The 26,942-nt window shown below is 39.0% G+C and overlaps 1 protein-coding gene across 5 annotated transcripts in view; it reads left to right on the top strand.

Moving 5' to 3' along the window:
* Positions 1-26,942, top strand: part of BBX (BBX high mobility group box domain containing) — a 280,826-nt gene that overhangs the window by 226,590 nt on the left and 27,294 nt on the right. For all 5 annotated transcript variants that reach the window (XM_082654201.1, XM_082654204.1, XM_082654203.1 and 2 more), the window contains 4 exons: positions 1,839-1,919; positions 16,985-17,993; positions 19,020-19,158; positions 22,954-23,102. In XM_082654201.1, coding sequence (XP_082510327.1) covers positions 1,839-1,919; positions 16,985-17,993; positions 19,020-19,158; positions 22,954-23,102 — 1,378 coding nt within the window. The remainder of the gene's footprint in view (positions 1-1,838; positions 1,920-16,984; positions 17,994-19,019; positions 19,159-22,953; positions 23,103-26,942) is intronic.

Below are 26,942 nucleotides of genomic sequence, written 5' to 3'. Positions count from 1 at the left end.
TTAATTCTGTTCTAATTTTAGTTTGTAACTAATGTTTGGAAGTGTCCTAAAAGAGTTTATTTATTAGTGTTAACAGTGATAAATCCTTATTACTAATAATTGTAATGTATATTGAGAGCATAATGTGGGCTGAGCACTGTGCCGAACTCTTCACTCACATAACATCTGATCTTCACAGAAGTAATTAATATGGGGCAGGTATTGTTTCTATTTTGAAGGTGAAGATGAGGTCTTAATTACTTGCTTAAGTCCACACAGCAAGAAGTAATGAAGGCATGTTTGTCTGACACAAAAGCCATGTCCTTTCTATTATACAACCTTGGTTCATGGGACTGGCATTGATGTTCAGTACTTCTTTCCCCCAAGTCACTAGAGTCAGTGATTATATTAAATGTGTTTATTTCTCTTAGTCTAGTGATAAGCTTAGTAATTGAATTCACCTTGTCTAAAAAAGGAGAAATGGCATATATCAGAGGAAATTCAGCTAGAGGAAAATCTTCAAAATGATTCAGCCCCTAAGTTGATCTTCTAAAGAAAAAGTAAGTGATTGGGATAAATAGGAAAGGACTCTTTGAAAAATGATAGTACCCAGGAAGAAAAATTCCTTAAAACTTTCTTAAACTAGTCCCTTCTGAGTGGCCCAGGTAGCTTATTAAATATTTGGCTCTTATTCAGCAGGTGTTCTAGGGAGAATTTTCTCTAGCAGTAAGTCCCCAGTCTCTTCTGGGGCTGACAGCTCCATAGAATTCCCTGGGGGTCTTGGGGTCACCTGTAAGGTACAGACACAAGGTAGGTTTGCCTCCTAAACTGAACTGAGAAATACCTCTGTCTTAAACTGAGAAAGAATTCAGAATCACGAAGAATATTAAAAGCTTAGACCATAGCTAGCTGCTCTAATGATGATAGAAGTTCTCTAGGAGAAGAATACTTTGTAAAGATCTTTAAGAATGTATGCCCTTCTCCATTCTTTATGGAGTTAAGCTAGAAATTGAAAATTAAGTTTTCATATAAAAACGAGAAAGGACAGTGCTGTTCATTGTTATTAGTGCCTGGCTGCTGTTGCACAAGATTTGCAGAAGAGGATGCAGTCACAGTGTCATGTTGTGTGTATGTCGACGTGCTACAACTTAGTTCTTAACTGTATGGCTTCTTGAGATTTGTGGTCTTGACTGTCAATCTTTGTGTACTTTAGAGCATACTCTCAGAGCCAGTGCCAGTGTTTTATGTAAAACTTTTAGCTTCACCAGCTCTTGTCATATTGCCTAGCACATTTATGTTGGATTCTCAAAACAAAATTTGTTGACTGTCTTGTTGGCTGTCTTTTCACAGTGATTCCAAATATATTTCAACAAAAAATTAACTAATTGCTTTTTAGTAAATATAAAATGACATTAAATCTCTTTTCTATGTGGCAAGTTGCTGAGTTGGTATTTATATGGAAATGGAAATGCATAATTTGTTTTAAGGTGGTAGAGTTATTAAATTTAGGGCCTGGAATTCTCAAGATAATAATACTCTTGTCATCCAACAGCCACCCAAGCCACTCCTGTTTTTTTTTTTTTTTTTTTTAACATCTTTATTGGGGTATAATTGCTTTACAATGGTGTGTTAGTTTCTGCTTTATAACAAGGTGAATCAGTCATACTCCTGTTTTTTTGTTATTATTTTTGAGGCTATTTACTAAAATTGGTTTCAAAATTATAATCCCAAGCGTATTTGGTACTTGGGAGCAATGACGTTCTCATTAAACTAAGGAAAGTTCCTGAATATATGTGAATGGGGAGTGAAAATTCTGATACCACAATTAATATTCCTTATGTGAATTGTTTTCAATATAGATTTCTTCGAACACTTCACAGTTGGGCAGTGCTGAACCTGTAAAACGCTGTGGGAAGTCTGCACTCTTTCAACTGGCAGAGGCAAGTTCTAAGAATATGTTGTGATAAGATCTGCAGTGGTCGAAGTCACAAAAAAGTTAATCGTAACTGTGTTCCCTAAACGGTACCATCTCACCTGTGACCATAAAGTGTGTTGTATCTAATTTTCAACAATGAGAGGGTTAACCTTTAATTTAAGGAAGTGGACTTTTGCTACGAAAAGTCATTAAGCATTGAAAAAGGTTACCCGGGGAAATTGCAAAATCTTTTTCACAGGTAGTATTTTAAAATAAGGTCAGTTTTTGTCTCTCTCAGATTGGTTAAGTAAGTACATCCTAAACCGAGAAGAATGGCCTACGTCATTTTCCTCTTCTCTGATTCTCTTGTGATATCTATAAATCCCTAGAAAGCGCTACTGTTAAGCTAGGTGGTTGATGTTTTAATTTGGGGTTGTTTTCAGTGAAGAACTCAAAGGATGTGTTCTAAAGCCTGGTTTTATAGCATCTATCAGTTGTACATTTGATGTGATGTGGGTGTAAAATGCTACTACTCCTTTGGCAAAGTAGAAAAGATGCTTTTGTAAAGCCTAAGAAGAACAGAGCCCTCACTTGGCGGGGGATGGTGGGGGGGAGAAGATGCCGGGAGTGGTCATTGCTGGGATGGGTGGCAACAAGGCTTCCTCTGCCAAGCTGGACCAATCTGCCCTATGGGGACTTGTGCAAGAAATGGCTTTAGCGCCTGGACACTGTTGTAGCAGTTTTCTCTTTTGGTGAGGCAAATTAGGAGGTACAAAATGAATGACCCAAAATCTCTATATTAAACTTCCTTTTCTCTCTTTTTTTCTGTCTTCCTTCCAATGAGTTCCTTCTGAGTTTTTTTGTGATATGGTTCTTTTATAAATTATTTGAGTTTATTGAACTTAATGGGACAACCTGTCATTTTCTAAATTTTATGGTAGCTTGTATCATAAAAATTTAGCAGTTTTAAATATCTTTATTTTTTTTTAAGTTTTATTTTATTTTTTTGGCCGCACCTCGTGGCTTGCGGGATCTTAGTTCCTCAACCAGGGATCGAACCCGGGCCCCAGCAGTGAAAGTGCTGAGTCCTAACCACTGGACCGTCAGAGAATTCCCCCTAAATATCTTTAAATTAAGCTTTTAAAGGCCAGCCAGATCCAAATTAGGAATATAAAAATAAAAAGGCCTGAAACAGTAAAGTATGTAAATAGTGGGACAAACTAATCCATTTTTGTCTGACATGAAGCTGACATGCTTCTTGTATAAGAGAAATTCAGACTCAAGTAGAGGGCTACTAATGACTAGAAAAATTAGGAATGCCCCAGGGAATAGTTTTTAAAAGAATTGGGTAAGTCAGTGGCAAAGTACTGTTTCTGATAGAACTAAAATAATAAAGATCTGGCAGTGAGTCTGCCTTTAGAGTTGTAAACGTGTCTTAGTAAACAGGGAGACTATGAGGCCATAAATTTGTCCAGTATCTTTAAGACTATACAGATTGTCAAGATAATTTATTTGAAAGAAGTGATTATTTTTCTTAAATAAGATGAATATGGCCCTTTCTGCCTTTCCAGGGGGGTGGGGTATGTACATATATACAGACATATCCATATGGTCTTTTAAATATTAAACAACACTGATTTATAAAACACACTAGCTTTCAGTGTGAATATTTGTTTATTAAATAGTTTTGTATTAGAAATGTATGGACCTTAGAGGTGCTTTGCCGTGGGCGGGGTGCTAGAGCAGTGAATCTGTCTTCTCGTTTTCTTTCTTTGGCATAACAGTCACAAAAAAATGGATTCCCCATTAAATCAGAGCTCATTAAAAAGAACACTCTTCAAATTTGTAAGGATGCATCCCAAATATAAAACAGATGCTATGGTTTAACAGATGTTTCAATGTTGGTATCATAATTTAAAGGGGTAAAATGACTGCAATAAGCCTATTCCAATTATAGCAAATCAGCTTATACTCAGACTTAGTTTCTTATAACATCCAAGTAAAAATAATATGCTTTTGATGGAACAGGGTTGGTAAAAAATAATTTACCAAGAAAATCTCCTCACATTATTATTTGCACCACATGAATATGATGCCATAATGCTAATAGAGTGTGTTTTAGAATAACATCCTAAAGCCTTCCCAGTTTATAATTAAACATAAATATGTGCACAATGGATTAATCAGCATCTCTAAATAATCACCAGTAGAAATATGCTTCCTCAGTTATTTTTTATTCGTTGTGTATTTGATGTTCATTTTTTCTTGAACAGAGTATAATATTTAATTATTTGGGGTACCTCTTTAAATAAGTATGATAGGATATTGAGGAGGATTTTTCCTGTGGCCCAGAATTGATGCCATTGTCTGATATCCTAAGGGACAGCTTTAAATTTACACATTCTAAAGGGAAAGCCATCAACAAGCTACCTTCAGTTTGGGCTAGATTCTTCTCTTGGGATTTATAAAGAGACAGCCTTATCCAGCTGTCATCCCTTTACCACTCCAAGGGTTTCCCCACCCTAACCCCATGGGTGGGGCTATCATGGGATTGACAGTCATCTGGAATATTGTGGCTTTTCTCCTTGTCCTGTGGAGGAAAGCAGGCAGTGCTTTCCCTTCTTCACGCCTGGCCTCTGTCAAGCAGAGTGAAGACAGCTCTGAGAGAACCCCTGTTAAAGAGTAGGGGTCGTACTACCAGAAGTGTCTTCTCATGTTTTGGCGAGAAGCAAGCAATGTTTTAGACGTTGATTTACTGCGGTGCCCTTCACCTCTCTGACCAGGCCAAAAGAGAACTGGAGGAAGTCAGCAGCAGGGAGAGACTTAGCATAGCCTGACGCACTGTCTTGGCATTGCAAAGATGCATGAGTTTTCCAGGGGCCAAGTGAACAAGTAGAAAGTAGTTCAGCTTGATCAGGCAAGAGGCCACGGAATGGTCGTGGGGAGAGGGCAGGCCTGGGACCATCCCATCTCTCACTTGAGGACACTCTGAGGAACTCCCACAAACAGGAGTGATGTTCAGCTTGTTTGCACCAGGACAGCTGTCCCAGTACTAAAATACAGAATACTTCCTATTGTTGGTAAAAAGACTGGGACCCTACCCCTTGAGTACCTTTGCAGTAACTGCCAGCATCCCAGGTCTCCCCTATCCTTCTAGCGACTGGACAGCACAGCAAGGGGCCTGCAGCACCCTGTTCTACCCCTGAGACCACATCCCTTCTGATTGCTTAGCACCCCTGCCTGTTAAATATTTTGTAAGTTGTCTCTGTCCTTGGTATCTCTGTCAAGGTCATTTAGTCTTATTGGAGTTAGCAGGAACAGACAAAGACATAACCATGCACAGTTGGTTTTACCTGCACCATTCCTTCCTCTGTCCTCTCAACCAGAGGCTATATGTCTTGTGAAGGAAGGTCCAGGAACCAGCCCCAGAACTAACCATTCACCCTTCCCAGCTCCATTCTGGTGGGTGGACATAGGAGAAGGAGTGAATGAGGAGCCTTCCCAAAGACAGGGTTTGTTGCTTGCAAGAAAACTCTTCTCTTGGAGAGAAGCAAGAAATATTGTAGGCATATATTTATTGCTGTGCCCTACACCCACTTCAGCAGGCAAAAAGAAAATTGGAGGAGGCTGGCGGCAGATAGAAGGAGACTTAGATTGGCCTGCACTCTCAGTTTGGGCATTGCAAGGAGCGCTCCCCATTTCCCAGCACCCCAAGCCAGGAGATGCTCTGGTGGAAGGGTCTGCTTCAGGCGTTTGATTGGCATTTTAAATTCGGTGGCTTTTTAATAGCTGAAAGTGACCTGAAAGTTCTGGAATCCATTCCAGGTATTTTTCAGGAATCTACTCCAGCTAGGAAGGGAGATTTGGCATTGTGCTGCTGAGGTCAGGGAATTGTAAAAAATACAGTCCTTTATGTTTGAACCTCCATGAGATTCATACTGTTCAGTTAATCAGTTAATTGGCACAGGTACTATAATGTATTGTGTTTCCTTTCCTTTTGAAATTAATTAGGTCAGGTCACATAAAGAATAGCAAAGCATCCTCCTGGAGATCATTGTGTATTATAATTGCTATAGTTGGAGAGCACACAGAAACATCTTTATCTGTACATTTTAGTAAAGAAAATTCTACACTTAAAGATACCTGTTACTAATATTGCCTAGTACAGCAAGTGGAGCAGTTTATTCATTTATTCTAACAAACAGTAGTTTCTGAGGGCCTACTCCATGCTATTAACAGCGAGGTTGTTCAAGCTACCTGCCTTCTTCTGAGATCAGTGGTATAGGAAGACCTTACCTTGAGATCCAGTTTTGGTGTTTGGTGTGCCATGAAAGGCTGGAGCATAAGCCTAAAAATATTACTATTTGTTTTACTTCTAATTTTTTTATCTGCAAGTAAGTTTTATTATCTAACGTAAGATAATAATGACCGACATTTATTATCTACTGTGTGCTAGGCACTTTTCTAGGTACTTTATATGTACTCATTGAATTCTCACATCTGTCCTTTGAGGTAAGTACTATTATCATTCCTCTTTTCCACAGTAAGAAACAAAAGGACAGAGAGGTTTTTTGACTTGCCTGAGGTCATGTGAACAGGAAATATTAGAGCCTCCGTAGAAACCCAGTCAGTCTCTCCACAGCCTGGGCTCTTCAGCACTGTGCTATTCTGTCACCTTGTTTTAGATGAATAGAAAAGACTGTGCAAGTTACTTGTTATAGGAGTTTGCATGTTATAGAAGTCTCTGTGGAAGATAGCCTACTCCTACACACATGTGTATGGCTGAACAAAATGACAGATTGTTCAAGACTGCTGTCAGAGAAATGGAGCTGATATTTCCTTTTTTAAAAGTGATTCTACTTTTGAAACTGCCAAGATACATCCTACACCCTTAAATAAGTGAGTGCCTGTTTGTGAATATACTTTGGAAGATACGGTGAGGACTGTAGGAAATTACAGTGTATGCCTCCTGTTCTCCAGGAACTTATTCTCCAGTTGCAAAGAGGTAAAATATAAAAAGTTAAGGGATAAGAAATAAATTAATGGTGCAAGTGGTTTCACAGGAAAGCATGCAATGAAAGGAGGAAGTTCAACTTGAGTGATACCAAAGTGAACGTGTAAAACCAGGAAACGGAGAAATTAATATCAACTGGAGTGCTCTGGGGACCCAGCACAGGGGAGAGAACGTGAAGAAAGATGGTTCTTGATGAAGGAGTTGTTGAGGAACAGAGGTTGAAACTAGCATCCTTTGGGCCACATCCAATTTTGTTAAGAGATGCTTTCTTTGGCCCACAATTTGTTGACCTGCATTATATCTTACATTTGAATTAGTGGCTAATATTTTAAAATTATAGATTTCAAATAAATGCGTACTCTGACCTCTCTTGAGAATGTAGAGGATCTGGAGACGCTGGACCAGCCTTTCTGCATGAGAACAATTGGTCAGAGCTGATAAATGGCTGCCCCCTTAGAGGTGTTTGCTGTACAAATGTCACCGTCCTCTCCTTTCCCTACTGAGCCCCGACTCTGAGTCCAACAGTCATTGCCAACATCCATTTACACTTGTCCCCACCCCTTTATACCTAACCATCCAAACACAGTAGAGACTGTGATTTATGCATAATTAAATGGAGAGATGGGGGAGATAGAGCAAAGAGATAAAGGCAGGCAAACATGAAATAGGTAGATGACAAGTAAATCAGCTGGGCAGAGGGGAGGGCTGTGCTAGGAGGTATATGGAAGGTGAAGGTAGAGTGTAGCTGCAAGTCAGAATTGGGAGGGTGTTTAGTGTAAAGCAGAGAAATTTGTACTTGAAAATAACGAAGGGCGGTTGAAAATTTGGAGCAGGGGTGTGCAGTGGTGAGAGCAGCGCTTGGAGAGCCTCACTTGGCAGCTGTGTAGAACAGAGCGGAAAGCCTCTGTGGACGTCTGGGTGTGGGAAGACGAGAACCAGCATCGGGGGAGCTGGCAGTGGGCATGGGAGACTGCAGGGGATTCAGGTGGATTTGGTGATCGAGTCAATGTGAGAGGTAAAACAAAGGGGAGTCCGAGACAACTCCAGCTCTGAACCTGAGGGTGGGGAAAGAACGGCTTTCAGTTTACCCTGATCTTGGAGCCCAACCTCAGGAAACCTGGATGTTTGTGAACCGAGAGGGGGCCCCACAAGTAGAAAAGCAGAGATGAAAGATGCTGAAGGGGAAGGGATAACTGAAGAAATCCAGTACTGGAAGAGTCAACACGAGGGGATTGCCAGCTAGGTAAACAGTTGAGTTTGGAAAGCAGAAACCCATGTTTCTCTGAGCACAGAAGAAAGAAAGGTAAAACACGGTCACCCCAGGATTGCTGGATTTGTCTATGTTGTACTTTTCTTCTTTATCTCAATTCGTAAAACTGATAATCTGTTACGGTGAAGTTGAAGAAAGAGAATGCTGGATCTCTCTAGACATACTCTTCATATGTATAAAATGCAAGATTGTAGATATGGTGGGTCCAAGGGAATTGGAAAAGTTGTCATTAACCCTATTTATTAAAAAAGGGATGAAGACATTTTCAGAGACCTCAACACCCTAGTTTTTCCTTGCGTTCTAATTTGCAAAAAACCCTTATAATTATAGTCAAATGGGTAGGTAAAGATGAATTTATTCTAGTACCTATAAAAATTAAATCTTATGGAAAATTATGGCTCACTTTAAGAAAAGATGAGTTATGTTAAAATTACAGAAATTCTATACTATATTGAAAAAAGTAGGAAATCCCACCCCCCCACTACCAATTATAGGTGGTATTTGATTGAGGTATGACTCCATTCAGGTGTTCTGTTGTGTCCTCATATCATTGATGTGCATTATCCTTTCACCCTACTGTAACCCCCTGAAGCCTAGAACCTCGACATGTAGTTCCCAAATTCTCAGCTTCACCTGCACTCTTATCGTAAAATTGAATTCTAACACTTAACGATATATTAGAGGGGGCCTTTTGTTTGAAAGTGGTATGTTTCTTTCCTTTTTGTGCTGAGTTGCAAGTCATTTTCAGAAAACTCCTATTCTAAAACTTTTCATTTTATTTCCAATTGCACCAACTTCCTTTTGTAGGAACTGAAATATAGGAATGCACCTAATGACTTCCTTCAACACCTTTCGGGGAGACTTCAGTAAATGGCCTTTTGGAGCAAAGGCTATCCCCACCCCATCTAGTGTCTTCAGAAATGGTATAGTTTCTGAAGAAATAGTGAATAAACATTTAAACCACCATTTCACCTGGCCTAATTGTTTCAGCAAACCAAACAGTAGGCTACTTAATATGCACAGATTTTAGTACTGAGAGACACTTAGACCACTGTTCTGTGACCAGTTATCTTTTATAATAAAGAAAATTGAATTATCCTAGCAGTGATGCTATTCTTTATTCTCTGAAACCATTAACCAGTATATTTTTATGGCAAAAACATTCTGGTTCTATTTAATTATGGGAGACATGCACATCTTGGAAAAACACCGCGAAATGCCATCCTAGGGTTATGTCTACACTGTTATGGCAGATAATAAGCCAGTACAAAATGATTGTAAATATACCTTGGCTGCAAAACATTTGTTTTGTCTAAAAAGCAGAAATTTAGAAATGGAAACTTCTTGATTAGTGTCAGTGGGTCTGTTTCCATACTGCCTTGTTTTTAATCTAGCTGGCTCCTTTATAACAGACAATGAAAGACAAAATATAATTAAGAGTGAAATAATATGGTACATTTGGAACTACTTACCCATTTCTTTGTACCAGTTAAGAGCATCTTCTTCTGTGGTATTACTTCTCATCTAGTGCACGATTAATTATTTTTCACTGGCCGTTTCACTCAGTCTTTTAAAGCAGAACACATTAAAGAAATGAATCAGTATCTTAACATTTGTAGAAAGGAATACATTTTTAAATGTCTTTAAGGAGGTAAAAGCTTGGTGCCGCACAGATTTATTGTGTGTTTAAAGCCACTACCCAATAACAAACCCTGAACCTAAGGTGTGGTCATACCTGAACTGAAAATGACAGCCTCCCTGAACTCAGGGACAGGAAAAATGATCCCTCCATTTTATCTCATCCCTTCAGTATCTTTATTGATTTTTTTTTCCTTTGCAACCAATTTGAAGAGGATAGTTTTTTATATGTCTGTCCCATGTGTACATCCAAAGAATTTGGGTTTCAACATAATGATTTTTGTTTTTCTTTTGGGAATGAGTTACATTTCTTCTAGCACTTCACTATCAGGCCACTCTGACTACGCGAAACAGTAAAAAACTTCTGTGTGGTTTCGGTTGTCAGAGGTAGTTAAAATATTGGTGATTAATTTTCACTGGTGCTCCTGGGAACCGTAACTAAGGACAGTGTGACCACTGGTCTAGGCCAAACTGCAGCATGGTCATAATTAGCATTGTTTTTTATAGACTCGTTAACTCTTTCCTGGTATTAATCAGAATGCATTTTAGATTCATCATTTACCTCGGAATTAATGAACCGTTCAATTCAACACAATTATCTGTTGAATGTCTTCATTTTTTTACTAGGATATTCTTGGAGGAGAATACAAAGGTGAACAGGATACATTTTGTGCCCCTGCCCCCAGAAGTTACAGTTATTAAAAATAGGGGCTTCCCTGGTGGCGCAGTGGTTGAGAGTCCTCCTGCCGATGCAGGGGACACGGGTTCGTGCCCCGGTCCGGGAGGATCCCACATGCCGCCGAGCGGCTGGGCCCGTGGGCCATGGCCGCTGAGCCTGCGCGTCCGGAGCCTGTGCTCCGCAACGGGAGAGGCCATAGCAGTGAGAGGCTCGCGTACCGCAGGAAAAAAAAAAAAAAATTAGAGGAGTTCCTGAGGAAATAGATGATATATATCAAATATTTATGCCCAGCATTTGATTGAAAACATTAACATTTTAACTTCTTTGAATACAGCCATGGGAATTCCATCCAGAAGGTGTCCTGCACATGATTTTCCATTCTCACTTTTTTTTTTTTTTTTTTGTGGTACGCGGGCCTCTCACTGTTGTGACCTCTCCTGTTGTGGAGCACAGGCTCCGGACGCGCAGTCTCAGCGGCCATGGCTCACGGGCCCAGCCGCTCCACGGCATGTGGGATCTTCCGGGACCGGGGCACGAACCCATGTCCCCTGAATCGACAGGCGGACTCTCAACCACTGCGCTGCCAGGGAAGCCCCCATTCTCACTTTTAAAGAAGGTTATTGTTCAATTTAAAATAATAACAGAAGAATAAATTGTCATTTACTAAAGCATGTTCTGTTTCAAGGCCTGATTAACAACCAACCCTCTCTCTACAAAGGGCAAGTAGGCTAATTAAAGCAGACATTAATTCTGTGCTTCCCACAGTGCAGTTTTATTCACTTGAGTTCACATTGATTTATGTTCTTTTGTGTCCACTGTGTGCTTCCCTATGTGCACTCCGTGCATATGTACATAATGTAGTTTGTGTGTGCTTTCCTAGGTCCCACTAAAGTGTTGATATATGGACCCAAAAGTAGATGTGAGTAGATAATGCTTGTACCCAAAAGTAGAACTGAGCTTGATTATATCTTTAATAAGAGTTGCTTCTTGAAAGATAATTGATTTAAGATCTTTCTGAACCTAATTTTGTTGTATATGGTTTTCCCCGCGGATATAGAATCATTCAACCCTAGAATGAAAAACTGGAGCAAAGCAGTTAGTCTACCAGGGCTATGATGTGCTGTTAATGAGACAGTACGAATATTACTACTACTAATAATAGCCAGCATTTATCCTACATGACATTAAGCCCCAAAGGGATGGTTGTCACAATACATTATTCTTGCTCTGTGCTAGACACTATTTTAAGTACTATACATGTGCAATTCATTGAACCTCACAGTATTTCTAAGGCAAGTACTATGTTAACATCCACATTCTGTAGATTGAGAAACAGGCACAGAACGGTTTAGAGAAAAGGAGCTTAATTGGTGGCAGAGTCAGTCTGTTGTCATAGACAATCTCTCTAGAATCCCTGCCTTTTGAAACTGCCTCTCAATATAAAATTTGTTCACATCTCAGAGTGATGGCATCTTCTAAGAGTTACTACATCCATAGCTGTTCCTGGGCTCTGTTTATGTCATGTGAAAAATACAGACTATTAATTCCTAGACACTTTTTTTTTTTTTTTTTTTTTTTGCGGTATGTGGGCCTCTCACTGTTGTGGCCTCTCCCGTTGCGGAGCACAGGCTCCGGACGCACAGGCTCAGCGGCCATGGCTCACGGGCCCAGCCGCTCCGCGGCATGTGGGATCTTTCCGGACCGGGGCACGAACCCGTGGTCCCCTGAATCGGCAGGCGGACTCTCAACCACTGCCCCACCAGGGAAGCCCTCCTAGAAACTTTTGAAAATTATTTTTAATCATGTTTGAACTCATAGAAAAGAAGATGAAAACTGGGAATTATTGAAGTCTCCCCCCACCCCCCAAAGTTATTGTCTAATGTGCTTCCCCAGAATCCCTGTACCCTGTATGCTGGCTTATATCCCAGGTGGCTGCAGACTGCCTTTCCTGGGTTCCTGTGTCCCCTGATTTCTAGCTGGGTTCAGCCAGTGGGAGACACTGGCAGAAGATTAGGGGATGGGAGGACGAGAGAGGCTGGGATGTGTAAGGAAGGGGTGAGGAGGGGGTGGGAGTAAGCAAAGGCATCATCTCGTCCACGTATCCAGCTCCCTCCAGATTGGCCCACCACAGGTCTATCTCCCACCAGGGACCTAGCCCCTGGGCTTCGTAACACTCCTTCCGCCATTTGTCCCTACTGTGCCTTCCTGCTGTTGCTAATCCCTGGGTTACCTCACGACCTCCTGTTCTGGTATCCCTGTGTAATTAATTTATTCCCTGCATTAAATTCCCTTGGCTAGATATGCTTTAAGTTGTTTCTGTTTGCATAGTTACACCCTGACTGGTGCACAAGCCATCCTCATTTTTTATTTTGTATGCTTATAAAATAGGCTATGAGAATGCTAATGGCATACTGTACCCAGATTTCAGCAAAACTTCTGACAGACATCTTATGATGTCCTTGTAAACAAAATAGGGAGAGTTTAGACTGGATTATTAAACATTCTTAGATTGCTGGAGCTTATTAATGTTCAAATCAACCTGATGAAAGGGCTCTAGAGGTTTGCCAGAACGCTCTGTCCTTGGCCATGACCTACTCAACTTTATTACCAAAGATTTAGACAAAGACGTAAAAAGCAACTTTATCAAATGTGTCTATAACACAAAGCTGGAAGGTAATTTAACTCAAATTTTGAAAAGATATACTTTGTAAGGAAAAATGGAAACTCTTGCATCTAGTTACAAAAAGTATAAAGATACAGAATGGGAGAAACCAAGCTTCCCAGTATAGTATGTGGGTAATCCAGGATTTTAATTGACCACAAACCCAATACAAGCCAGAAGTTTTGACCTGTTTTTTTAAAAACAGGTGGGATATCATATATTAACGCATATATGTGGAATCTAGAAAAATGGTATAGATGATCTTATTTGCAAAGCAGAAATAGAGACACAGACATAGAGAACAAATGTATGGATACCAAGGAGGAGGGGAGGTGGGATGAATTGGGAGACTGGGATTGACATATATACACTACTATGTATAAAATAGGTAACTAATGAGAACCTACTGTATAGCACGGGGAACTCTACTCAATGCTCTGGGGTGACTTAAATGGGAAGGAATCCAAAAAAGAGAGGATATATGTATATGTATAGCTGATTCACTTTGCTGTACAGCAGAAACTAACCCAACATTGTAAAGCAACTATACTCCAGTAAAAATGAATTAAAAATAAAAACAGTGGGGCAAGTTCATCTTTGGTTCTCATTAGAAGATTAGTGTCCTTATCAACTGACAAATAGCTCCACTTTTCATCTAGAGTATTACAGAAAGGCTAGGAACTTAATCTAAAATACTGCTAAATTGAAACATCATTGTTTTCCAGCCCTTATAAGCTTTATGTCATTTATGAGTTTTATTTGCACACATTTGTTTACTTTTGCCTGGCAACAACCCAGCGGAGGATGATGTACTGTTAACGATTTCTCAGCCTTTATATCCTCATGTGGGTTCAGGTATAAGCTACCTGCCTAGCTCACTGTGTGGCCTTAGGCAAGCAAGTATGGTGCTTGCACAGAAACCCAGCTTATTTCAATAAAGTCCATTCTCACTTCAGGACAACCATACTGCATCTGGATAAGAGGGACCCAACTTTTGAAAGGTTGGGAAGCCTTTACATATAATGAGCAGTTGTTCCAGGGGAAGAGACTCACGGGAACATAAAGTCTATCTTCTAGGATTTAAAAGTCTGTCACATGAGAGAAGGAGTGGATTAATTTAAGTGACTTCAGGGAACAACCAGGACTGGTAGGATTTATAGATTTTTGCTCAATATTTTAAAAATTTCAAACAGCATTGCCCTCTAATATGGTCACTGTCTTTGTGCAAAAAGTTGTATAACTCTCAGGACTTTTATAATAAAGTGAGTTGCTACATTAGGAAGAATGTTAAATTAGATAACATTAGATAAGATAATTAGGTAAGTCTAGAGTGACACCAACTCTGAGAGTTTGATTTGTGTTTATTTGGGGGTTTGGTTAGTGAGAATTGTAGTTATTAGTTTTATTTTTATAGCTTAACTTCCAGCCATGTAATTGTTTTTCTTATAATTTAGAATTAACATGCTCTATTTATGAAAAAACTTTAAGAGCCTGAAACAAGGAAGTAAAGCATGACTAGTGTTCGGGGTAGTTACCTTCCCAAGAAATATTATGCTGTTTCCCAGAATATGTCCCCAGAGAGAATGTCTGCATTTGTTCCATTTCATTCCTAGCTGTAGAATCCTGTCAGGGGTGATGAGGAGAATTGTTTTGAAATACATTGAAGCTGAGAATAGAGTTTGCAAAGTGTTATTGGGTTTGCTAAGATGAACCTGTGCAAATGCAAACCGTTGGCAAAATCAGTGCTTGTGTGGCAAAGGTCCCTAAAGTGACTTATTAAAGGCCACCAGAGTGATAGTGATTGAAAACTATAAAATTCACCTTGAGGATGCCTTTCTAGCCTTCTTCTAGCATAGTCTCTCTCCCCACATGGGATAGTTAGATTCATGAAGGACTAGGATAATTGAGAAAGGAAAATAAAAATTATTCCAAAATTGATACAAAACCAGCAAATCTCCCCTGAGAATAAGGCATGCAGGGAAGATGATATGTATCCCAGTGTTTCAGAATTAATTTAACGTTTTGCTTTGATCTTCTTTCTGGTTAGGTTTAATAAAGGGAAGTTCTCAGTCTTCATAACTGCTTGCTGAGGTCTAAAAGTTAACTTACATGATTTCCTGAAAAAGGCAGCTCTGTTGTGAATTCATGATATTACACATCTTCCCTCTGAATGATCCTGAAGGGCTGGGTACTCTTGTCATGTTCATTTTTTAAAAAAAACCTTGCACTGTCTGCCTCCTCCCGCCCCTTCTCCAGCTTCTTGCGAGACTTACTAATCATAACATAATTCTCATGGAAGGATTTGAGATATACTGAAAGTACTAAGGGAAAAAATGAGGTAAAATAGTATCTGATGTTTAATTCAATGTATTATCCATTTAAAAAATGAATTTTATAGCTGTTAACAATCTCTGACAACTTGCCATTCCATAAAATGGTTATTTTTCTTTTAAAACAGATCAGTTTCCTACTCATGTACTTGATTAGGGGGGTTCAGCAAGCCCTAATAATCTTTTTTCCTCTAAATTGACAGTGCAGAGTAGATAAAATGAGTAATGGTTAAGAATTCCTCTGCTGCCGTTGGCTTCATCAGCCTTGTAGTGACTCGTGATGAATCCCTCCGAGGGGCTGGTGGGCTGGGGTGGAAGCTGTCAGGAATCATGGGACAGACCTTATTGATCTTTGCACCTTTAGTGTCCCCCACTGAGCCTAGCACCGGGGAGCCTTACGGGGAGTGTTTTTGAATGAAAAGCCAGGTACTGAAAATGAATTTTACAATGAGCTGTAATTTCCTCTTTTAGAAAATAGCTTTTAGATTGCAGTTTCAAGGTACATAGTTGCTGGAGAGGAAGATGGCGAGTTTCTCCTTTAATGTCCTATATGTGAAATTTGGGGAGTTTAAAAACTTAACCGAATTGCTCGCAGATGTGTTTGGGGGCTCAAAATTTTTCAGATTTTAGGGAAAATGATGCAGTGTGTGTATCTTACAGTGTGCCATTAATTCCCCTAATATATATTCAAATTCATGGAGACTTAATAGCAAAAACATGAATAGTCACATTAAGTCAGATAAAAGTTCTGGTCAGAATTTGCAGCCAGGTAAGTTTGGATCAGATCAAGTTTGCCATCAAATGGATTTAAAAAAAGAACAACCACCCCCCACTTATTTTTCAGAGCTTTTGTGATCTTTCAGGTTATCTTTTGGCATTTGTGGACCTATAATGTTTTGTTAATTAACCAGAACCTTCTGTAGATCTTTAGTGAATCATCTTATCATTTCTAATTTTAAGCAGGTAGATAGAAATTATTGCTATTTCTCTCATTTCCCCAAGGAAAAAGAAAAGGTAAATATCTGAATAGAGTTTGGGGATTATTTACTAAGTACTGCCATATGTGCATCATCTCACTTAGACCTCACAGGATCCTCTGAGACAACTATTATCAGTTTTATTTTACAAAGACAACAGAGTAATGAGGACTGAAATGACTCATCCTAGGTGCAGAGTTAGCAAGTAGCAAAATTAAGACTCAAACTCAGGTCTTTCAGTTCTAGATCCCATCCTTCTTTTACCAAATCTTGTTTTCAGAGGAAACCTTCATGAGAAGCTGGAAAGTGAGAATTTGAGTATATACTCCTCTAGAGTTGAATGAATATATTACAAAGCCTTTTATTAATTTGAATAATTTAAATTACTTTGGCAGAAGTGGACTTGTAAAGTTTGAAGTTTGTTTTGATTATTTTTTAAAAGAATGTAGTTTAAAAGTTTAAGCTAGTTTCAAGTATAGAATAATGTATTTTGTTTGTTCTCTCATGTTTAACTGTTTAGATGTGCCTGGCATCAGAGGGGGTGAAAATGGAAGAATCAAAGCTAATAAAAGCAAAAGAATCAGATGGCGGAAGAATTAAAGAATTGGAGAAGGGCAAGGAAGAAAGAGAAATAAAAATGGAGAAAATAGATGAAGCCAGGTTACAGAAAGAAGCAGAATTTGAAAAATCAGCTAAGGAAAATGTAAGAGATTCTAAGGAATTAAGAAATTTTGAGGAGCTGCGAATGGATGATATAATGGGTATAAAAATGGAAGCTCCCAAAGAAATTAAAAAGGAAGAATTAGAGGAAGATCAAAAGTGTAGTCACTTCCCTGATTTTTCTTACTCTGCCAGTAGCAAGATCATAATAAGCGATGTTCCCAGTAGAAAGGATCACATGTGCCATCCTCATGGAATTATGATCATTGAGGATCCCACAGCATTAAGCAAACCAGAAAAGCTAAAAAAGAAAAAGAAGAAAAACAAAATGGATCGACATGGAAATGATAAATCCACACCCAAGAAGACTTGCAAAAAGAGGCAGTCCTCGGAATCTGATATCGAGAGTGTCATGTACACCATTGAAGCTGTTGCAAAGGGAGACTGGGGCATCGAGAAGCTTGGAGAAACCCCTCGCAAGAAGGTCCGCACGTCCTCAAGTGGCAAGGGAAGCATTTTGGATGCCAAGCCACCAAAGAAGAAAGTGAAATCAAGAGAGAAGAAAATGTCAAAGGAGAAATCCTCAGACACCACCAAAGAGTCAAGACCTCAAGATTTTATCAGTATTTCTGCCAGCAAGAACATTTCTGGTGAGGTGCCAGAGGGTATAAAAGCAGAACCATTGACCCCTACGGAGGATGCGTTACCACCCAGCCTATCGGGACAGGCCAAGCCTGAGGACAGTGACTGTCACAGAAAAATAGAGACTTGTGGCTCCCGGAAATCCGAGAGGTCTTGCAAAGGTGCTCTTTATAAAACCCTGGTGTCTGAGGGTATGCTCACCTCTCTGCGAGCTAATGTTGACAGAGGTAAGTGACTTCCCTAAATCTGAAAAGAACATGGAAACCTAGCAGAATTTCTCCTTTAAACGTATTGAAAAGAACCACAGTAAAGAACAGTATAGTATCAAAATAATATTTTACATTTGTACAATTCTTTACAGTTTTTAGATTATATACATTTGTCATTTTACCTATATGTTTTTAGCACCATTAAGGGGAGTTTCTATTCACTTTGTACGTGGTTCTCAGAATATAAGTGTTCAAAGTTACTCCAACCTTTTTTTTTACTGGTGTTGGCTGGCTTTTTGTTTTGAAGGATCAGTATTGCATGTGTAGAGCTCTTAAGTCTGGTTTTTAAAATTGATGGTAATAATTTTCTGAAACAAGCAGATATGTTTGGCAGAATCTTGACCTGTAGACTCTAGAAGCAAATAACTTATCTGGCCCTCCCCACGAGGTAATCAAAACTGTAGTTGAAGTGAAGAGCTCTTTGAAACATAACAGTATCCAGAAACCAGTTAATATATATACCTTTATTCCATAGAGTGTTTCATATAAATTCATCTATTTTAAAATATAGTATCTGGCTAGGGGACTACCTGTTGCCAAGCTAAATTCCAACTATAGAGATGTGTGAAAATAGGTCTAACAAGTCCTGAATGAAGATCCTTGAGAGTACATAGTTCTCCAGGGATGTCATTCCAGTAAGTCTTGGGGAAATTAGAATTAATAGTGCATACCAGAAAAGGGCTCCCACACCTCAGGCTGATTATCTAATGGAAAAATTAGTAGTATTGATAGTTAGTCTGTCTCATGAGTCATGTAGCACCTGTTATGATGAGATTGTGGATCTCAGAGTCTGTAAGTTACTTTTTTGCATGTTCTGTTATTAAAGGTGGTCCATCAGGAATCACTCTGAGGAATCTGAAATAGTTACAAATGGCATCATGCAAATGATACCTAAGGGGTCAAGAGATCACTTGTGAAGCAACTAAGATGATTTCCCTTCCATCCCAATATACCAAGCACACTCTTTCTTTTGAATTTCCTTAGGGAAACGAAGCTCAGGAAAAGGAAACTCCTCTGATCACGAAGGGTGTTGGAATGAAGAAAGCTGGACATTTAACCAGAGTGGGACCAGTGGAAGCAAGAAGTTCAAGAAGACAAAGCCAAAGGAAGACTCTCTCCTTGGGTAAGTGTCTGTGAGCACAGTCAGACACACAGCACAGACCCCAAATGTGGTGGTATTTTCAAGGTAAACAGATCACTAACTGCTTGTTCTTGGAGTATCCAGTCAGCACCTCCTGCCATCTTAGTAAGCACATGAAGGAACACAAATCAAGTGTATCGCATGATTCCTGCTGTTAGCATGGTTGTGTGAGTGATAGTGTCATTCATGTTTTAAGTATAGTACAAAATGTGTAGATTTTAGACTTAGGCCTGAGTTTGAACGGAGGTCCATCTTGTATCAGTGGCGTTACATTATATATGTTTTACATTTACAATACATCTCCAGGATGCATTTCTCATCTGAAATTTATGATGGATATTATATAAGTATGTTTATACTTTGCTCATTTTACATACTGTATGTACTTCATTTAATATTTCTGAAGGTTATGTACATGTTTATAAAATAATGACAGCTGAAAATGTAGATAAAATTATGTTTCTACCTCTGACTTTGTTTTGTGTAAGCTATGTTCTAATGCTCTGAGATTAAAATATTAGATTAAGTATTCTCTTGATACAGAGAATATTCAGCAATTAATTATGTATTAAAATGCAGTATCAAGAAAGAGCATACATCAAGGTAAAATCATTAAGAATTATTTCATTTTTTATGGGCTTCCCTGGTGGCACAGTGGTTGAGAGTCCACCTGCCAATGCAGGGGACACGGGTTCGTGCCCCGGTTTGGGAAGATCCCACATGCCGCGGAGCGGCTGGGCCCGTGAGCCATGGCCACTGACCCTGCACGTCCGGAGCCTGTGCTCCGCAACGGGAGAGGCCACAACAGTGAGAGACCCGCGTACCACAAAAATAAATAAAAATTTAAAAAAAATTAAAAAAAGGGCTTCCCTGGTGGCGCAGTGGTTGAGAATCTCCCTGCTAATGCAGGGGACATGGGTTCGAGCCCTGGTCTGGGAGAATCCCACATGCCGCGGAGCAGCTAGGCCCGTGAGCCACAACTACTGAGCCTGCGCTTCTGGAGCCTGTGCTCTGCAACAAGAGAAGCCACGATAGTGAGAGGCCCGTGCACCGCGATGAAGAGTGGCCCCCGCTTGCCACAACAAGAGATAGCCCTCGCACAGAAATGAAGACCCAACACAGCAAAAATAAATTAATTAATTAATAAAACTCTAAAAAAAAAAAAAGAATTATTTCATTTTTTATTATATAAAACAGACTCCTAATACCAATCTTAACAGAAAGCATTTTGTTAGGAGATTCAGTACTTTATATTGGTGAAGAAATCATCTGTATATTCAGTTGTACTGCTTTAAAATTCCTTTGAGATTTCTCATTAGCCCAATTTGAAAAGAATACATTGACTAGAAATAAGTACATTTTAATATATTTTCCATATTTTTTCATAAGTATGTTAGAGGCATGCAAATTTTATGCATTTGGGAGTATTATACTTGGTTTATCCATAAATATTTGCATTTCTTTTTGTGGGATAGTGTACTTTTTCAACTGGACGTTACAGTGCTTTAAGGTCTGGTTAATCTTAAGGCCCTCATCATACAGTGGGAGGGTGGAAATTATTTCTTGTGATGATGATTCCTCAATATTATATATATCGAGATGATATATTTATAATTTTATATATTTTGTTTCTAACGTTTTTAAAAGTCCAAAGTAGTTCAAATTAGTTTTGCTGACATTATGCTTAAAGAATGACATGAAAATCCTCACATTTGTCATTGTCAAATACAAAAGTATTTGCATGATTTTCTTAAAAAGTGACAATTGAGCATCAGGACCAGTGCTCTATATCTCCTGGAACTACCAGTGCCCTGTGGGTCTGCAAACTGAGAAGGAAGCAGGTCTTGTTGCAAACAATATGAAGGCCAGGGGAGTTAAGCAGGCATGAAGGCTCCCCAGCAGAAAGTTCTCTGGTGCTTCCATTCAAAACTGCTGAAGCTATGAGAGAGAGATTTTTACCAGTCTTCTTTGAGGAAGAAGAAAAGTGAAACAATCTTTTGAAAATCTGTTCCTGAAAAGAGATTGGGATGTGGGGTATTTTTTTTTGTTTTAATCATTTCTAAGGAAGCCACATGTATTTAACTGGGAGTGTGGTTTTCTGCAGGCTAAATCGGTGATAAAACTCTGATCTTTCCTCTTCTCCCTGCTATACAAATTGGCCTATCAGAATCAGACTATCTGGGTTTGCTTTGTTTGGAACATGCCAACATAGTTCATGAGCAGTGAAAAATGCCAGATCCTGTCAGTCTTCTCTGAGATTTCTAAATGAGCATTTTAAACCTTTTTATTGCAGAAAGTGTGCTCCCTGTTTAGTTAACTATAGCCAAGGAAAATTCACTCAGTATTGGCAGTTCTACTTTTATAGACTTCTCCACGAAAAACATAGGTAATTATTCTAGTTGAAAAAAGAAAGGACCTAAGGAGTTACAGCTTGCATTTTCGTATTTTTCTTTTGGTTATCCAGAGTATCTGAAAAATTTACGACTTATCGATAGCTTTCTGACAGCATCTGATTAGTATCAGATAGTATCTGATTTTCCATTAGTATAAATATTTATTAACTGAAATGAGAAAAGACAGTTTTATTAAGGGAGGAACATCACTCCCACCCACCACCCTTCACTGCTTTGTTAGAACTTAGTAGTGGCCTTTTTCAGTTGGCCATTCTGATGGTCATCTGACTGTCTTATCTCTGCTCCCAATTCCTGTACATTTCTCCAAAACTGAGAATAGTCTTAAGTGGACACACCTCAAGGACATCCCTCAGGTAGCAGCCTAACACGTTAACTTCTTGTAAGTTGGTACTCAAAGCTGCTCTCTTCTCAGTACGCTTTCCATTTTCCATCTACCAAGCACAGCAGTTCTGCAGCTTCTCCCATCTGTTTGGGTTGCATCTTAGCTAATAAGTCTCACTATAAATGAAAGCCAGCAGCTAGCCTAGGATCCAGCAGGCATACTGCCATTGCTGTGAGGGGGACTTACAGACAGTCAAAAGCAACCCAAGGATTTCCCAACTTTGCTGGTGGCTTGCTGGTGGCATTTATGAAGTCATTTGTGGTTTGCATTAAGGCAATGTTGCCTCTTTGCCAGTTGTGTTCTTTGAAAATTGGCTTTACTTTTTTCATTGAGTGTCTTGTCCTCATCCTGGTCAACTGCCCAGAATTTTTTTCTAATATTCAGAATATTTGTTTGCATTTTCTTTGTGTGTGTATATTTTAATCACGTACTAGTCAATAATTTTTTTAAATTAAGCTTACAAAATTACCAATATACCATAGTCCATAAGCTTGCATACACACACACACACACACACACACACACACACACACACACACACACACACACACACACACACACACACACGAGAATCTTTAGAATGAGAAACTTGTCTGGATGGAATATGCTTTGTATTGAACTTAATGAAAAATTCCCACACCAATGGAAAGAACAGCAAATTCTCCACTTTAAAAAATATTCTGCTATTTTTATATAATGTTTCTACTTTTCTAAGGTAATAATCTGTTGTATGAGTTTATGAAGAAAATTGTGTTGGTAAATCTCAAGCACTTCTGAAAAGATGTTTTTTGTCCTTGCACAGAATTTATTAATAATGCCCTAATTCATAGGGACCCCATTTTCAAATGGAATATCTTTAAATATATCTTAGATATATTAGATATAGATATATTAGATAAGATATATCTTAGATATATCATTTTCTGTTTAAATATTTACATCATGTGCTGATTGATTCTATCCCCTCCCCTCTTTTATTAGCTCAGCAAAGCTGGATGAAGAATTTGAAAAGAAATTCAACAGCCTCCCTCAGTATAGTCCTGTTACATTTGACCGGAAATGTGTACCTGTCCCAAGAAAAAAGAAGAAGACTGGAAATATGTCCTCAGAACCGACTAAAACCAGCAAAGGTTAGATGTGTGCTGTACTTTCCTGCAGTGTGGTCAGAATCTAACTGAAGCCTCTTCTCAGCGTCTGCAGCTCCCTTTAGATAATGTAACTGGGTTTACAGTTGAAGCAACGAGTTGGAATTTCAGGTTGCTTTCCAAGATTATCTTGGTTCCTGCCTTACTTCTCTCTCTCTTCTTTCCTTCCTAAGTCTCTTCAGCCTTTGTCCTTTGGCATCTCAGCCTATACATTTGCCCATAAGTGTGTAGCTCTTTTGAAAGTGTTATACATGGTCTTCGACCTCCTGCTCTCCAGAATTCAGATTGGGAATGTTGAGCTTCTCTTGAGCAGAAACTGCTGGCTGAGCCTAATTCTTCTGTTCCCTGTCTGTCTGCAACAGGTTGGACTCTGGGGTAGTGAAATCCTTCCATTCACCTAATAGGGAGACACTATTCTTTACTGGCAGTGTGAATCAAATGAAAATAAAACTCCCTGTAATACTCCGGCAATATAATTTTTATTGGTTTCATTAAATTTAGAAAAATGCTGTGTTTTCAAGAATATCAGATTCTCCTCTGTGTATATCAAAGAAGCTTTTTAAATTATCAGTTTGACTTGGGTGGATCTCAGCACTCATTAGGGGCAACACTGTAGTTCCTAGAGGGGTTTTATTTATTTATTTATTTTTGCGGTACACGGGCCTCTCACTGTTGTGGCCTCTCCCGTGGCGGAGCACAGGCTCCGGATGCGCAGGCTCAGCGGCCATGGCTCACAGGCCCAGCTGCTCCGCGGCATGTGGGATCTTCCCAGACCAGGGCACGAACCCGTGTCCCCTGCGTCGGCAGGCGGACTCTCAACCACTGCGCCACCAGGGAAGCCCCTTAGAGGGGTTTTAAAGAGTGGGGGGTGCCTTTTCAGTGGTCTCAACACCTGGGACCACCATTACATTTGTGGTGCAGGGGCTGGGGTTCTAAACATCCAAACCCACCCAGGACATTCAAGTACAATGAAGAATTGTCCTACCCTAAATGACAGTATTGCTCCCAGTGAGAAACTCGTCTTCTGATTTTACTTTAGGTCTAAAGGTTGATGGGCAAATATACCTCTAGTTTTCCATACAGATGTGAAAGACTTCTTTTGGTAGCTCTCCTATAAGGGTAGTGAATGGAGAGATGAAGAACTAGTGTGGCCAAGGTTTTGTTATTTCCAGGATCGAATTCTGAGCAGGATTTGGTAGATTTCTCATAATTACCCTGTAAAAGAGGCTACCTGCTGCTTGCTTTATGGCAAATCAGATTAATTCTTTTGTGTGTGTGTTTTTTAGTTGGATAGATGGATAGATGATGACATATATCTTTACATAAATCTTGCCCAAATCTAACAATCATGGATAATGATCAAAGATAAATGTTAATGAGGATATATAATTTCATGGATTTGGGGAAGTATATAAGGTATATATATCTAGGGAAAAATTATGTCTGAAGAAACGTAAACCTTTTTCCCTCAAGACCTAAAACCCCCATTGTACACTGGAATTGAAACAACTGAGGAGACCTGTATCTCAGGATGAATCTGAAAGGTTGAAAAATATTCTCCCTTCATGATTAAAAGCAGGGAAGAATGTAAAAGTGATTTTAGAATTAGCTTGGCTTTCCGCTGTGGTTAATAAAAACAAGTCTAGTGAATAAAGAACTAAAAAAGAAACGTTGCATCACCAAGTCTGCTCATCTGGGAAAATAAAATAGGGTTGTTCTGAGATCTCCCAAGATACATAGGAAAGAAATAAAGCAGCTTGTTGACAGGTAGGTAGCTGAGCACTGTAATAGATTGCCAAATGAAATGACAGTCCTTGTGCCCTAGAGATATTTAGGAATAGGTAAAGTAGTCCATGAGCCCAAAGATGCCAGGTATCATCAGCCCCATAATTCTTGGATTTAAAGTTGCTGATAAATACCTGACAAGCTAATAAAATGGAACTTAACTGATTGCTGTACAGGATGTATTCTCTTCCTCCACTCCTTGCAGTTGGAGACATTCATTTTAGAGCTCTGCAGTTGGCCAAATTATCCTTCAGGGATAGTAACAGTAGATTTATCTTTGTAAAGCTATAAAACCCTGAAGTTAGAATGTATTTTCACGAGACCTGCTCTTGGGTCTTGGTTGTCTGTTATATGTTTTTCCTCTCCCAGCTGAGATTAACAGTATTTCTTTTGCTATGAAATAGCTTTTTGGAGTTTTGGAGTATACTTTATACAGTATCACCTTAACTCTTCCATTATGCCTCTCAAGCCACAAAGTCCCTGGTTCTTATACAGGATATCAATAATTACATAGGTAGGAGGTCTGTCAAGGCTTTAGATTTTGCTCTGCATTCCGACTTGTGGAGCAAAATGTGATTAAAATAAAGCAGAAATTAAATAATATATTCTCTATTTAGCAAACTAAAGAAATAGTATTTGTGGCTGATTGTAATTTGGCATTAGCAGTGCCAGTGTACTATCCTACAAGTTATTAATGAAATTATCATACCAGCTGTGCTGTAATTGCCTGATCTTTAGAGGATAGAGGAGATTGATTTCTTGGAGTCTAGACCCTTTGCATCTTTACATAATGAATCGTTCAAAGCAAACATTGTGAGTGAGATCATTAGTTCTTTAGTAAAGGAGCGGGTATTCATAGGAAACCCCATTTTTTCTCCCACAGTTTGCCATTTGTCTGTATTTTATTTTCTCCTATATTTGTTATTCAGCACTTATTACAATTTTTCCCTGCCTTATACTAGGTACTTTTTTAGCTCCTCCAGGTTATATGTATAGAATTTTTATGAAATGTAATTTCTAGAGGAAAATGATTTATATAGTTACATATCTCAAAATCGTAGCACCTGCTTGGGCTTAACAGTTCTGTTTTTCCAGTGGTCTTCTTATTTATATCTGTATTTCTAAGCAGTCTTCCCCTTTTCCATCGTCCCCTCCACTATCTCTGCCCTGTCCCTTATGTCTATAAGGTAATAGGTCTTGTCAGAAACTTTACAATAAAAAGGGATGAAAATAATTGTCACCTTCCTCCAAGGAGACTCAGACTACATTATAGTAGGCTTAGTATATAGATGATTTAGGAATAGAATTTCCCTTTGCTTCTAAGAACAAATTATCCAGGAAATTATAATCCATCTAACTCACAATGCAGGTCAGCTGAAGCAGCCCATTCCTATAGTGTTTTCTGGTTTCTCTCCCGCAGTTACTTATATATATTCAAATGAAAGCTTTGAATTATAAATCTAAATTTAATTGTAACTTCTTAAGAGGTTTGTTTTGACACATTATTTTAAGTGTGTATTTACTCTTAATGTATGAAGCACTTTTTACAAAAGTTTCAGAAGTCGGACTGCTCTGTAAAATAGTAATTTTCAAGCAAAGTAGGGTCATGGAGAAAAAGTTAATTGAGTTCAATTTAGAGTGTTTAAATTATGCCTGAGCTTGACCCTTGACTTAATTTCTCCTCCCTTATTTCTTTATCTTTTCACATTGTTTTTTGCCCATTAACAAACATACTGTTGGTCGTTCTCATTTTTTTTTCCAATTCACACTTACACTGCAAGATTGAAATTTCAAATGGTTAAGGATTTGAGATTTTTAAAAATCACAGTGGAATAAAAGAAGCAGGTTTACAAAATAAAAGACTGAGGACAGGAACCCCTGTTTGGGTTTGAGCCAACCTGAAGATACTTTCTGTGCTCAAGAGCTGAAATGTGATGAAAGCCAGGCCATCCTTTCCTATCAGGAAGTGATAGCTTCCAGGTTGGGCAGAACTCTGTTTTTCGCCATGTAACTGAGAGTCTTCACTGCCACCAGACATTT

The sequence above is a fragment of the Grampus griseus genome (assembly GCF_964374135.1).
Source record: "Grampus griseus genome assembly, chromosome: 5".
In the NCBI taxonomy this organism is placed as follows: domain Eukaryota; kingdom Metazoa; phylum Chordata; class Mammalia; order Artiodactyla; family Delphinidae; genus Grampus; species Grampus griseus.
This window is presented reverse-complemented; position numbering and strand designations above follow the sequence as displayed.